This window comes from Gavialis gangeticus, unplaced genomic scaffold, assembly GCF_001723915.1.
Source record: "Gavialis gangeticus isolate Ggan-Ray unplaced genomic scaffold, GavGan_comp1, whole genome shotgun sequence".
NCBI lineage: Eukaryota > Metazoa > Chordata > Crocodylia > Gavialidae > Gavialis > Gavialis gangeticus.
The window spans coordinates 54,982,278-54,994,797 of NW_017729004.1; the positions used below are offsets into that span (position 1 = coordinate 54,982,278).

Below are 12,520 nucleotides of genomic sequence, written 5' to 3' on the forward strand. Positions count from 1 at the left end.
GGGTTCTAATGATGCTTCCCACACTACCACCAGCATCCAAGCTGCTCAGTGGGGAAGACTGCATCATTTGAATGCATATATAACAAAAGAACCACATGGAGGGTAAATGAGAGTAGATTTGGAAAAGAAGTCTGGAAAGACTGAGACTAGAGGCAGGAAGGGAAGGAATGAGAAATGTTGCTTGGGAAAAGCTGGGAAAGGAACCTGTAAGAAGCAGCTAAGAAGGGCAGAAGACAGATCAGTGCAGGGAAAAGAATCAAATTGGTGAATCTTAGTCTGAAAAGAGAGACTAACCGGACAAGGAGGAGGGCTCTTGGCAGAATTTACAAGCCAATTCTAACAGATCTGTGATTGCTTTGAACTGAATCACAGTTTTGGCTCTTGATACATTAACAAGGACAAAAAAAACCCACAAAAAAGCACTGCAAAACACTTACCAGTAAATAAAAATGCAGATTATGCCAACAGTTACAGCCAGCTGAACAGTCAAAATGAGATACACTTTCCTGACGAAAGCTAGAAAATAATGCAGATATTATTTCAAAGTGGATTCAGTAAATTTGTGCTCAACATCATTCCATTTTAAACTTGTGTGAATGAAACAATTTAGATTATATCTATAGCATTAAAACACACACATACACACAGCTTACTAACAGATTACTACAGAGAGAGAAATATGAATGAAGTAGATATGGCACTTAGTAGCCTGCAAGAAGAATGTATACTTCAAGCCACAAGTAGTCCCTTTGAAGTCAAAAGTCTGATTTTTCTTAAGTAAAGTTTTTTGTGTTTTTCAAAAAGGCATTAGGTGTTCTAGTGCCAGATGCACTTTTGCCAGCAGACAGTTGCTGAAGACTACATAGATATGACTGTATCCATACCCAAAGCACCACTGTGAAGTTACAGCCCCTTCTTTCAGCTGGCAGAGCAACACCAGCTCCCACACAGAAAGCTGCTGGGCAATGGTGAAAAGGCTACAGAAGCTGCAGGTAAGCATACCATGTCCACTACAAACTGCCATAGATAGCCCTTTAACAGCAATGCCTTCTCATACTGGAGCCAACCTTAGGCATGGGTACCACGAGTGGCAGGGACAGCCTCTGTGTGGCATGCAGCAGATCAGGGAGGGGACAGGCAGCACAGCAGCAGACAGGGCAGGAAGCAGAAGGCAGAAGAGGAAATCAGGTAGGGAACACAGGGCACACCTGCCAAACATGCTGGCCCCCAGTGCCATCGTGCCTTCCACAATTGGCCAGCACAGCTGTAAAGCAGAGCTACATGGATCTGTCTGGTTCCACTTAGCTGTGAATGTGCTCTGGCAGGTCTCTTGTAGTGGCTTGTCTCTGTCAGCAGAACTTTTGGTGGCAGAAACAGCCTAATGTAGACAAGGCCTTAAAAGAAATAAGACCTGGCTCCAAAGGTGAATCTGGGTACTAAGTTCATGGAACATCTGAGTCATGGAGGGCTAGAACCTAAATCAGTCCATGCTGTGTGTAAATGCAACTAAACACAAATATTAAATGTGAACAACCATGAAATAGCTATCAGAATTCCACCTTCTGCCAGGAAATCTAACTAAAAAATATAAAGTCCTTTAGGGACAAAACAAGTTTTTATATCCATAGCAAGCTGTGTAAATGGCAAATGGGGAACTGCACCACAGATCACTTTGAACATACCCCTGAGAAGATGCTTGTACAGTCCCAGAGAGCCATGGATGTTCTAGAGGGCTGCAAAGTTCAAAAGCATCTGGGAGCACAACCCATAATGGGATTATGGAGATATATTTTGCAGCATCATTTGTTGAATATTAAGTTTAGTGGTGCTAAAAATTCCATGTTGGCTTTGCCAAAATAGCTCTCACAATCAACTAACACTGATAATGTTAACTTTACCTCAAGCCCATACCTGCCAATCATCTATACCGTGAGCCCCTTAGCTGGGCCCAAGGGTAATCCAGCCCAACTCTGGAAACTTTGCTAAATTTCTGAACTGGAAGTTGACCCTATAGCCACTCACTTCCTTGTCCACTTCTATCTGCAGTGTGTTTGGCCCATGAAGTCTGCCAGCAGCACTTCCCTACCTAACTTCTGACACTTCCACACCTTTCTCTCCCTCCTGTTCAGGAAATAGAGACAAGTAACCTACAAATCTGTTCCTAGAAGGGCTCCCCGAGGGTATTTGGGACACAGCTTAATGGCATGCTCAAAAATTACAATGTGGACAACTGTGGTAATTGACTACAAGATAGGCATAGGCAGCCCGTGGTTTGAGCTGTCCTCAACCCTTAAAGCTGAACCTCAGTATTATATAGACAAGCTGAACCTTAATATTATATAGACAGAATATAGGGACATGGTTTGGAGTTTGCTGAGATTTTCAGCATATAGACAGCACTGGGATTTGAAGTGGTGAAAGGCTCTAAAATCAAGATTTTAAAACATCATATACTCTGGCAAGCAAGTGGCCATCTTTCCAGTTGTGCTACAGAACCTGAACACCCACCAAAAATCCTCAAAGAGTATAATTTAATTTGATAGATGCTCTGCAGTACTTTGGACACACATAATGGTTTCCAATAGAGAAACCTACAAAGCATAAAAAGTAATTCATTGTAAAAATAAATGAGGGAACCCTGGTCAACTTTTAATTTATGTTATCTTGCACCAGCAAGTATGCTACACTGTTTACGGGAGACTTGTGAGATTCCTATGTGGTACTAGCTGCACAGAAGATACTTTAGCAAGATCATGGGCTAGTGTTTAGACCTCCCTATGTTTCACTTCCCCAACAAGGACAGTTACATCCAAGAGTGCCTTTGGATGAGTTCCCTCCTGTGCCCCCTTATCGTAGCTGCTTTTCAGAATGCAGCCTAGGTCAGGAATTCACCCTCTTTTTACCTTGTCGGATAGCCTTGTCAGAGAATTGGCTGGACTCTTCCATAGGACTCTGATATGCAGGGGGCTTGTCATGGACTGCAGCCAGACGATCATTTGGCATTGCTTCTCCAGCTGCTTGATGCTGGTAGGCAGGAGGCAGCAGATCAGGATTCTCCACATTCAAAACATAAGGTGAAGGGCTTGCCGGTGGATGAGTCTGGACCCAATATTGGGCCGGTGGAACCCCCCTGCCCTGATACTGGTTCTTATTGAATGGACTCTCTCCTCCAGCTCCAGCTCCAGCTCCAGCTCCAGGATAATTTGCTGATTCATTTCTCTCCATCTTCAGATAACACTTTTCTTTTCTGTCAGAGTAACTGAAACAAAATGAATTAGTAACATTATATCTACAGGCAGGATACTTTACACCTGAATCAGTGACATCCCCTCTCCTTCCTGCCTCTCCCTCCCTGCAAAATACACACACATACCATTCTTTCTTTAACTTAACAGGGCCATGTATAAAAACACTTCAGCCTCTTAAATAAAGGAATTATGCATCTTTTCTATTAACAGAAAAATACAAGTTCCTAGCCATAGTGACAATTAGACAGCTATTAACATTGTCAAATTAAGGCCTATTATTAACTTACTGTTATTTCTCCCCCAGAGTAGAGACTTCATTTGTGTGAGAGAACAAGCAAAACTGAGCTCCTGTCAGACGTAAGATACTGCCTTATGCCAAACTGTTGATCAATTTTTGTCACACCTGACTCCTTTATCAGAGTTAAGAAATTATTTACGTAGCAGGAAGTGTTCAAGGAGAGCTAGATAAAGAAGCCGTCCCTTTGTGAGCCATAACAATATAAAAGCCACCCATAGAAAAAATTACTAGCTTGTGTAGGTTTGTTTGTGGCTGTAAAACCCTGACTCTTCCATTTCTCCCCATTTTGTATAAGACTGTGCTCTAAGGAGTTGCCACAGTGAGCAGATGCTCTGAAGAGTCCACAAAGTCATATAAAAATAAGCCATCAGAGAGAGATTAAACCTTAAATTGCTTAATTCCAGGGTGCCAGGCCCTTGTATCAAGACCAAAACTATTTGATCTTGGTACCATCTACCATGTGTACCTGCCAAATACACAGGGATACCAAAACCTGGTCCTAGTCAGGAAAGCTATATTACTTGACCTTCTTAACAAAAATACTTCATTTCAACCCAGTTACGCAATGAAATAGTCAGAAAAATCACTACACTGATTCAGATTGAAGTACCCTAGTGCCCTGCCTCCAGCAGTAACCAACACTTTTAAATGCCTCAGGAGAAAATGTCCTCCCTCTTTAAGGGCAAAAAAAGCATTGCACAACAGCAACCACCACTAAGTCTCCTTGGTTTGCCAATGATACAGTGCTGTATGGCAAATGCAAGAAAGGAATCTTTTCCAATCCCCACTGGCAACTGAGCACCTCGCTTTCCTATTAGAACAGCACCAGCAGTGTTTTGTGCCCTAAAGCAGGGTGCTTACTTACTTTTATTATAGTACCAGCAAAGCTAATGACATTCTGTAATTCAGAGAAGTCTTGAGCCCTTTGAAAAAGCATTTGGCTTAAAGCTTTCTGAGGCAACACATTCTACAGGCCCAAGAGATAAAGCTTGGGAAGATTAACTTTTATTTTCAGTAAAAGTTGAACAGTTGGCAAACAGAAGGGATAAGGGATACAGTATTATAATAGATCTATACGCCTGGAAATTAAAACAAAAACGTTAGGATTTGTTTTTTTTCTTTCTTGGGAATGTGGATTTCTATAATTTTTTTATCTTTGGAAAAAAATTTGACAATTTTAGAGTATTTTAGAATAATGATTTTAACAAAACCTGAAATTGATTTCCAATATAATGTTAGCTTTGTTTGTTTTAATTTGAACAACAAGAAATACATGTAGCAATTCAGGCATCCTCTTCAATATTGACAATAAAAAACATAAGTGTTAACAAATAAGTAACATTTGACTCTAACTAATTTATCCACAATGATCAAAGTGCAAAAGATAAGTTTAAGACATACATTTGATTAAATTTGATAAATTAAATTTGATAGTTTTAGTTGCAGTATCACCAGCTTATTACTAAGGCTATATTTAAAAGAAGACGCGAGAACTGAGAAAAATACATACAAAATAAAATAACCAACCTAATTAATTATGTTTCTGTTTTCAGAGCACATCCTGCAATCAGAGGGAGACCAAAACACTCTTTCTAAAAAGTCTATTTAACATATAGACTAATAAATAACTGGCTTCTAATGCAGGACTTCTGTACACTGACTCATTAGCTGACGACTGGTTGAGAGGCAGCTGCTCTTTCCTTTAACTAGCCACACCTGCATGAGCTGGCTCTGTTAGCAGGTAAGTGTCAGAAAGAACCTGATGGATTTAGATCCAAATTTTCCGAAGCTTGTACAAGGCCTTCCTGGAGTTAGGGCACTAAGCCTGTCTTTGAAAGACCGAGGAAGTACTGGAAAGGTTATTTGGGTAGATGTGGTATCTTTTATTAAACCAACTAAATACTTGGGAAAAGGTTCTTTGTAAGCTTTCGGGCACAAACACCCTTCTTCAGGCACTGGGAAACTCTGGGGAAGTACTAGTAAGTTGGTCCTGTCCCTGAGACAGTATCTGAAGAAGGCAGTGGTACTTCCCTCTTCTAGACATTGTGGCTAGAACATGTACACAGTGTGTGGGAGATGGGGGGCTAACTCCTTCTCCTGGTCCAGGAAATTTGAACTTATATTTCCCACCTCACTTGGGATTATCCTGTAGGAAAAGGGCAATGATTCTCAGTAGAGGTCCACAACACCCTGGGGTGCCACTGGATCCTTTTAAGGGTGCTGCCAGGTGGAACAGCCTTACCACAGCCCCGTTTCTGGGAAATGTCATGTGAGGCTAGACTGGGAAGCAGCAGGGGCAGGAGGGATGTCTCTTGTTCCAGCCAGGCCTGCTAGGAGGGGTTGCCATGAAGCTGCTGCTGCTGCTGCTGTCCTATCTGAGAGCTCAGACCAGCAGTGCCACCGCCATGGACAGGACACATGTGCTGCCTCTGCCCTTATGCTTCCCAGTGGGAAAAGGGCAACCCAAGCTTCATGCAACAAGGCAAAATGGGGAGGGGGGGAGTGAGGAGAAGGGACACGTCTCACGTGTCAGGAAAACGAGGGGCTCCCTCTGCCCGCAAGTCAGGGTGCCCTAGTTCTAAAAAGGTTGAAGATGTTGGAGGTATACATCCTCAGTTCCTCCTGTAAAAGCTGCTCTGCTTTCGTCAGCATTAAGAATATTAATAAGGACAGAAAAAGGATGCAACTGTGAGCATGATTCTATATCTTAAAGCTTGCAGCCTGCCCCAGGAGAGAAGACCTGGGTTCTGATCACTGCTCTACTGAATCCTTATTTATAAAAAAGGTAATTACTCCAGCTTCAGCTCATACACTGGAGAGCAAGGAAGTCCCAGATCCTGGGGGACTGCTCTAATTGCCAAACTACTGGATAAAGTAGGGAGGACGCCCAGCAGCACAGCCTCCTTTGTTCTGTTCAGAGTTGTATTTGGCAGGTGTCTTCTGAGAATACCACCAAGATCAGAACCCGAAGCTGAAATGGGCAAAAGAGAACCTACTCTGTGGATATTGTTGATGCACAGGTGCAAGATAGGTGCCAAACCACTCAGCACTAGCCAGACTGAGGTGCTTCTGAGCATGCCCAGGAATGGAATGTTCAGCACCGAGGAACTTTACCACTGGAAACCTTGGCGCCCACAACCTCAGGCGTTCCGGAGTTGGGTCAGCTCAATGGGAGTTTTAAGAGTCAACATTTGGGGGTTAGGCACCTAAACTGACACTTAAGCATCAAGGTCCCTTTGTGGATCTTAACCATATCCCCATATGCTTCTTTTGTGAGCAAAAATGGGAAATAAGTGATCAATGGGATTTGCAAGTGGGTCAGCTGAGCATTAACAGACCACCTTACTGAAAACAGAAGCATATAAGCACACAAGGTCCTGTCTCTGGATCAAACCAGGAAAGAGAAGCAAGCAAGGAACTGTCCCTCAAAAAGAACCTCTATCATTAGGATTGTCATCTTTTCCAAACATCCAACCCCCAACTGCAATAATTATATATGCACTACTAGTGATTTAAATGAGCATCTATCTGAAAAAAAAATTACAAATTTGCCATACCTATTGAGCCAGGGATGTACTTCAATGATTTGCACTGTCAGGATGATTCAACTAAAATGTTCTTATGCAGAATACCATGCAGAAAATAACTCAGTATTCTAATACAAATAAACACAACTTTCATGTACTGTTATTGATGCAATATAAAATCACCTAGTAATACAACCCCCCATACTTTTAAAATCAATATATTGTACAGTGGTTCATAGTACAGGTGTTTTGAAATATACACTGCATATACTGATAAGTCAAGACTTTGATCTATGTCATATTTTAGGAATTACGATTCTTACTACTTCAACTCCTTCTAACTCAGCACTCTTTTACCTCATTCAAACCCAGTAGAAGCTCAAATTCTGAAGAAGTTTCATGCTGTTCTTTTGGAACTGTCACTCCAAAACCCTCAATTCCTGTCAGGTCCAGGTAGAAACCAGATGGTTGTCTGTCTTTCTCCAAGTCTTCCCTCCTAACTTTTAACTGAGCCTAAGTTTAAGTTCTACCATGCTGTGATACCAGGAAATTGGCTGGGATAATATAGCAAACGATCAAAATTTTCAAACATGATTAAAAAAGAACTGGGCAAATAAGTAAAAAGAACTTGTGTTCTCCTAGGTGCTCAGTATTTCTGAAATCAGACCATTTCTTTAGGTGCCTAAAATAGGAAGTTAGGCACTATTTTTTTTAATATTGGTCTTAGGAATCTTGTTGTACATATCTGGAGTGAAAATCCATATTTTCAACCACATAGCCTAACCACAACAGCTTACCAACATCTTCTAGGCCGAGAAGTAACAGAACAAGCTTAACAGTAGTACCTGGGTCTCCCATTTGGTAGGTCATAAAACAACCATAATAAGTACCTCTTAATTTATAGGTGCCATTTGTATGCCTGGGGGCCTCTGGAAAAAAGAGATGATTTTCCCTGTTTGGTTCTTGACACAAAGTCTACATCACAAAAACCAACATCACCTTTTACATTATTTTGTCAACGTACTTCCACCCACTCTTGACAGTCTAAACAAGAAACGCAGTGACTCAATATGCACGAGAGCAAAACCGGCCTGCCAGATTAGGAATGAGACATACTGAACTGTAGCAGTTTCTACTTCCTGTAAATCTCTTTAAATAAACAGTATTTCACACCCCCCCAGAACAGAAATAGTCTGATACTTTCACCTGTACAAAATTCACTTGATATGTCACAACATCACACCAGTGCTAGATTAACAGTCCACTGTTCCCTTGTGGACAAGGTAGTTAATGTTTCACTACATTAACGTACAGTACAAATACATGAGCTGTCCCTCTGGAGTTGTACTTTGAGCTGCCAGCTAAAATTTTTCCACCTGCACAATAAAACTGCTTTCTGCTTTAACCAAACAAATTAAAGTTCAATAGCATTAATCAAAATTAATTTAACCTGTAAAATTAAAATAAGAATATTATGGGAGCTATACTTCTTACTAAGAATCACAAGGAGTAATTACAAATGAATTTTTACCAGAAGCAAATCTGGTTAAGCTTTCATATGTCTTCAAGACAGATAAAGAGATGCTATCTATGTGACCACAAAGGAAAATGGCTTTGTGGCAGTAGTTGGGGGACACTGCAAGATGGAGAAGCCAGAAGTGAATGGAGAAGATGCAGAGAAAATTATGACAATGATGGTAAGAAATTACCAAAAACACATGAGCATTAAACACCCCCCTAGAGTACCTTGATCTCTTAGAAGCACTATTTCACGTTGTGATGTTCACAGAATCAGTCTTGACAGGCAATATTAATTGCCTACTTGGGACACAAACAGTCGCCCTTCCCCACCCTTTTCTACGGTGACAGGAAGATGGTGGCTCCACGAGGCAGCGAAACTCCAGGCAAGGTTCTGAAGGCGACAGTTGGGAAAGAACGGTAGGGAGAAGCAGGAAGGACGGTGGGAGAGGCGTGTAATTTCAGAGGTAGGTCTCCGGGTGAGCACTCTGAGCTGAAATATGTCACCTTAATTTTAAAAGAACAAATATGCAGGGAGGATTTGTCGTCAGGGAAATTGTAAACGAAGCCAAAAGGCATGTGGCTACTGAAAGAAAAAGTAACAAAAGAAAAGTGTTGTCAGAACAGAAAGAGTAAGAGAAAAATTGTAATTTAAACCATAAGAGCCTTTGAGGTGCTAACAGCAAACCTCTTTACATAAAAGAGCAAAAAACAAACAAAAATTTTCTGAGCTAGTTCAAAATCAAGAGAATAAAAACACACTCTCTGGCCACAAACTCTGAAAGGAACACAAGAAGAATGATTTATTACAAAATTGGTAACATAATACATCAAATGGAAAAAAATCTGTTTTGTATAAAATGTCCGTTTGATTTTAACAAGATAAGAGCCTTCCAATGTAGATGTGATCAGCCATGTTAGTCTGAAGTCAGGCAGAAGGTAGGGCGAGGTGGCACCTTAGAGACTAACTAGTTCAGAGACATGAACTTTCTCAGGCCTTTGGCACATGTTAAAATAGTATGATAGGATCTGTTCTCCAGTCCTGACAACTATGCATCTTGCCATGCCACGAATACTTATTTGGAAACATTTCTACTGATCAGGCTGGTGAAACTCTGCTACCAGCCGTGGTTGTGGAATCTCCATCGTTAGGGGTTTTAAAAAAATGGATAGACTAACATCTATCCAATATCTAAGAACATCATATCACAATGTGGTAAGTATTGTAGCAATTTCATAAATGGAGACTTGAAAGAATTAAATTTTTCTGGTGGATTTTCATGTTTTTCTTCCATGGTGTGAAGCTAAAGCCTTAATAATTTTCTGTTATATTACTGAAGTATTTACCATGATTTATTATCTCCACGCACATATTCCATGCTTCGCTACACTGTACATACATGCACAGTCACCAAATCTCTCTTTGTCAATCTAGTATTTTTCTATATAACACACTTCCCTATTCCAGCTGAAGATGAAGATCCTCTGAACAAAAACGTGCAGTGCACTGATTTAACTACCAAAAATGTAAAGCACTTAGAAATGTTTTCTTATAGGCACCGTCTTTCAAAATGATCAACACAAGTGAATCCTTAAGTATGCACAAAGTCCTATTGAATTCCATGCTGGCTACCCAACACAGACCATGCTGTAGGATTAGCTGTTATATATTCAGCAGTGAAAATAGGATAGGACAGCCAGGGCAATCATCCGGGGAGCTGACCTGGGGGAGGCGTAATGTGAAAAAAGGCTGCTACGATTGCACTGGAGGTGCAGCAGCAACTAGAATTTGCTGCTGCCCCTATGCTCTGGGCACCTGGCTGCATTGCTACACTGCTGAATTAATAGTGGCCTTTTGTGTCAAGCTACAGATTTCTGTAGTTAAAAAAAAAAAAGAAACTGCTGACTTCTCTGGTAGAAAAATTGTTGACTCTTTTGGCAAAAGAAAGTTGGTATTAGGAACAACAAAGGAAAAACTTTCCCAATGACTTTTGTGTGGGGATGAGGATCCCCCATGGTAGAGCTACTAGCAAAATCAAAGTCCGAACCAGTGACTGCTTGGAAGCCAGTGAATCATCAGCTCCAACTTCCTTCACTTAGATAATCCTTAAGATACTAGTACCTAATTAACATTATTAATACTAATAGTATTAGAATTATTCAGCAAGATATTGTATTTTTCCCCTTTTTGCTCTTCTTTCCCAGCACTTAGAAAAAATGACAGCCTTGGAATCTGAAGTCCTTGATTCATCTACGAAACAGGTATAGCCTCAGATCAGCAACTAGGCTTAACCAGTGATATATGTCAGTGGGCATGTCTATACAAGATGCTAAATGTGCAGTAGACTGATTCTACTGCGCATTAGCACAGCAGGCAAAAACTGTATTAATGCGCTAATCCGCAGTAGAATTAATTTACTGCGCATTAGTGTCACAAAAAGCATGTGCTGGTGCTACTGCGGAGTACCACCAATTATAGTGCATTAAGTTAGTACCTGGTATTACAGAGCATTAATTAAATTAAAGTTGTTTCTTGCGATTTCCCAGTTGGTCTAATAAAAGGTATCGTTTTGGAAACAAGAGTTCTAGTTTTTTGTATGTCTTCTTGTCTCAGACCAACACGGCTACCAAGTACACCCTCGATCCACATTTAAAGTTTGTTCACGACCCTTTCGTATATTCTTGCGACAATCACAGAAAATGGAGAAAACATTAAATTCTTATTTATTTCTTCAGGTTGGCCCTTAATTAAAAATAAAATCTTTCATTACTTTGAGATTAGGCTGCAGCAGATTTACTGCAAGTACTGCAAATATGCCTTTTGGAAATACTCATTCAAATTCTGGATGGATATTCAGTTCAGCCATGTTGGTAGGACCCCTTTTTGTCCAACTGAAGGGTGTTTTGTTTGGAAAATACTTTTTCTATATATACGTATCTAGACTTGTATCCAAACAAGGATATTCTCCCAGCCTCAAGGGAGGTGGAAGGAAAATGTTATATCAAATCTACCTAATCCATTTTCTTAAAGTTAATTAAAGAATGGGCTCTGTTATTTCTTCCTAGTCCAAAATTGAGGACAAGCCCAGAGCTGGCATTGTCTGAGGGGGCCCTCAAGTCTAAGAAAGCTGAGGACCAGCAGCCTTGGTACTGGCCCAAGGAGCTTTGCAGCCTTGCCAAAACAGCAGGCCTCCACCCTGCCCGGTCGTGGCGCACGCTTCCTCCTGGGCCTTCCTTGGTTCTCCTTTGGCTCAAGGCTGCTGGTCCCGGTGCCTGGAAGGCTCCATGAACCAACATCATATCTCTGCACTTAAGGCACAATTAACCACTCAGTGAGGCCTTATGCTGTGACCCTGCCATACTTAATGGCATGATAAAATGAGGCATAAGCCTCCAAACTAGTCCACACAAAAGGTGCAGTAACTGTGTGGCTCCTTCCTACCAGCCATGAATTGAGCATGTGACCAGCTGCTCCCCTGTGGCCCATCACGTGAGGGGGCTCCCAGCTGCTGTGGGGGCAGGGGCAGCGCCTGGATCTTGGCCTGGAGGTGCAGGGCTGGCAGGCAGTGCAGGGGCAGCCTGGGATAGGATAAGGCGATGAGGCGCAGCGCTGCTCCCCACTGTGGCGCCTCCTCCCCACACAGGCACATCTATGGGGATGCTTTACCATCTTTAATTTTCCCTGAGCCTGAGGAAGGGCACGTGCGCCTGAAAGCTTGCAGAAAAAAATAACTTTGTTTTGCGAGTGCTTAGTGGGTCTAATAAAAGGTGTCATTTCTGAACCAAGAGTTGTAGCTTTGCATTTCTTGTTTTGTCTCGGACCAACCCGGTTACCGAATACGTCCCTCACATCCGCGCCCCCGCGCCTTCACATCCCGGCCCGCGAGGGGCGCGGCGGCGCAGCGGGGAGGGCGGCGCTGCAGGGAGCT

General features: G+C 41.8%; 2 protein-coding genes across 2 annotated transcripts in view; one reads left to right on the forward strand and one right to left on the reverse strand.

The window, feature by feature from the left end:
- Positions 1–5,442, reverse strand: part of LOC109291112 (protein lifeguard 1) — a 12,191-nt gene extending 6,749 nt beyond the window's left edge. Inside the window, exons 1-3 of the mRNA XM_019507972.1 lie at positions 5,074–5,442; positions 2,904–3,259; positions 438–516 (exon numbers count right to left, since the gene is read on the reverse strand). Coding sequence (XP_019363517.1) covers positions 438–516; positions 2,904–3,225 — 401 coding nt within the window. The 5' untranslated portion in view covers positions 3,226–3,259; positions 5,074–5,442. The remainder of the gene's footprint in view (positions 1–437; positions 517–2,903; positions 3,260–5,073) is intronic.
- Positions 5,443–8,716: 3,274 nt separating this feature from the next.
- GATAD1 (GATA zinc finger domain containing 1) overlaps positions 8,717–12,520 on the forward strand; it is an 8,490-nt gene continuing 4,686 nt past the window's right edge. Inside the window, exons 1-2 of the mRNA XM_019507973.1 lie at positions 8,717–8,770; positions 10,797–10,853. Of these exons, the coding sequence (XP_019363518.1) occupies positions 8,717–8,770; positions 10,797–10,853 (111 nt within the window). The remainder of the gene's footprint in view (positions 8,771–10,796; positions 10,854–12,520) is intronic.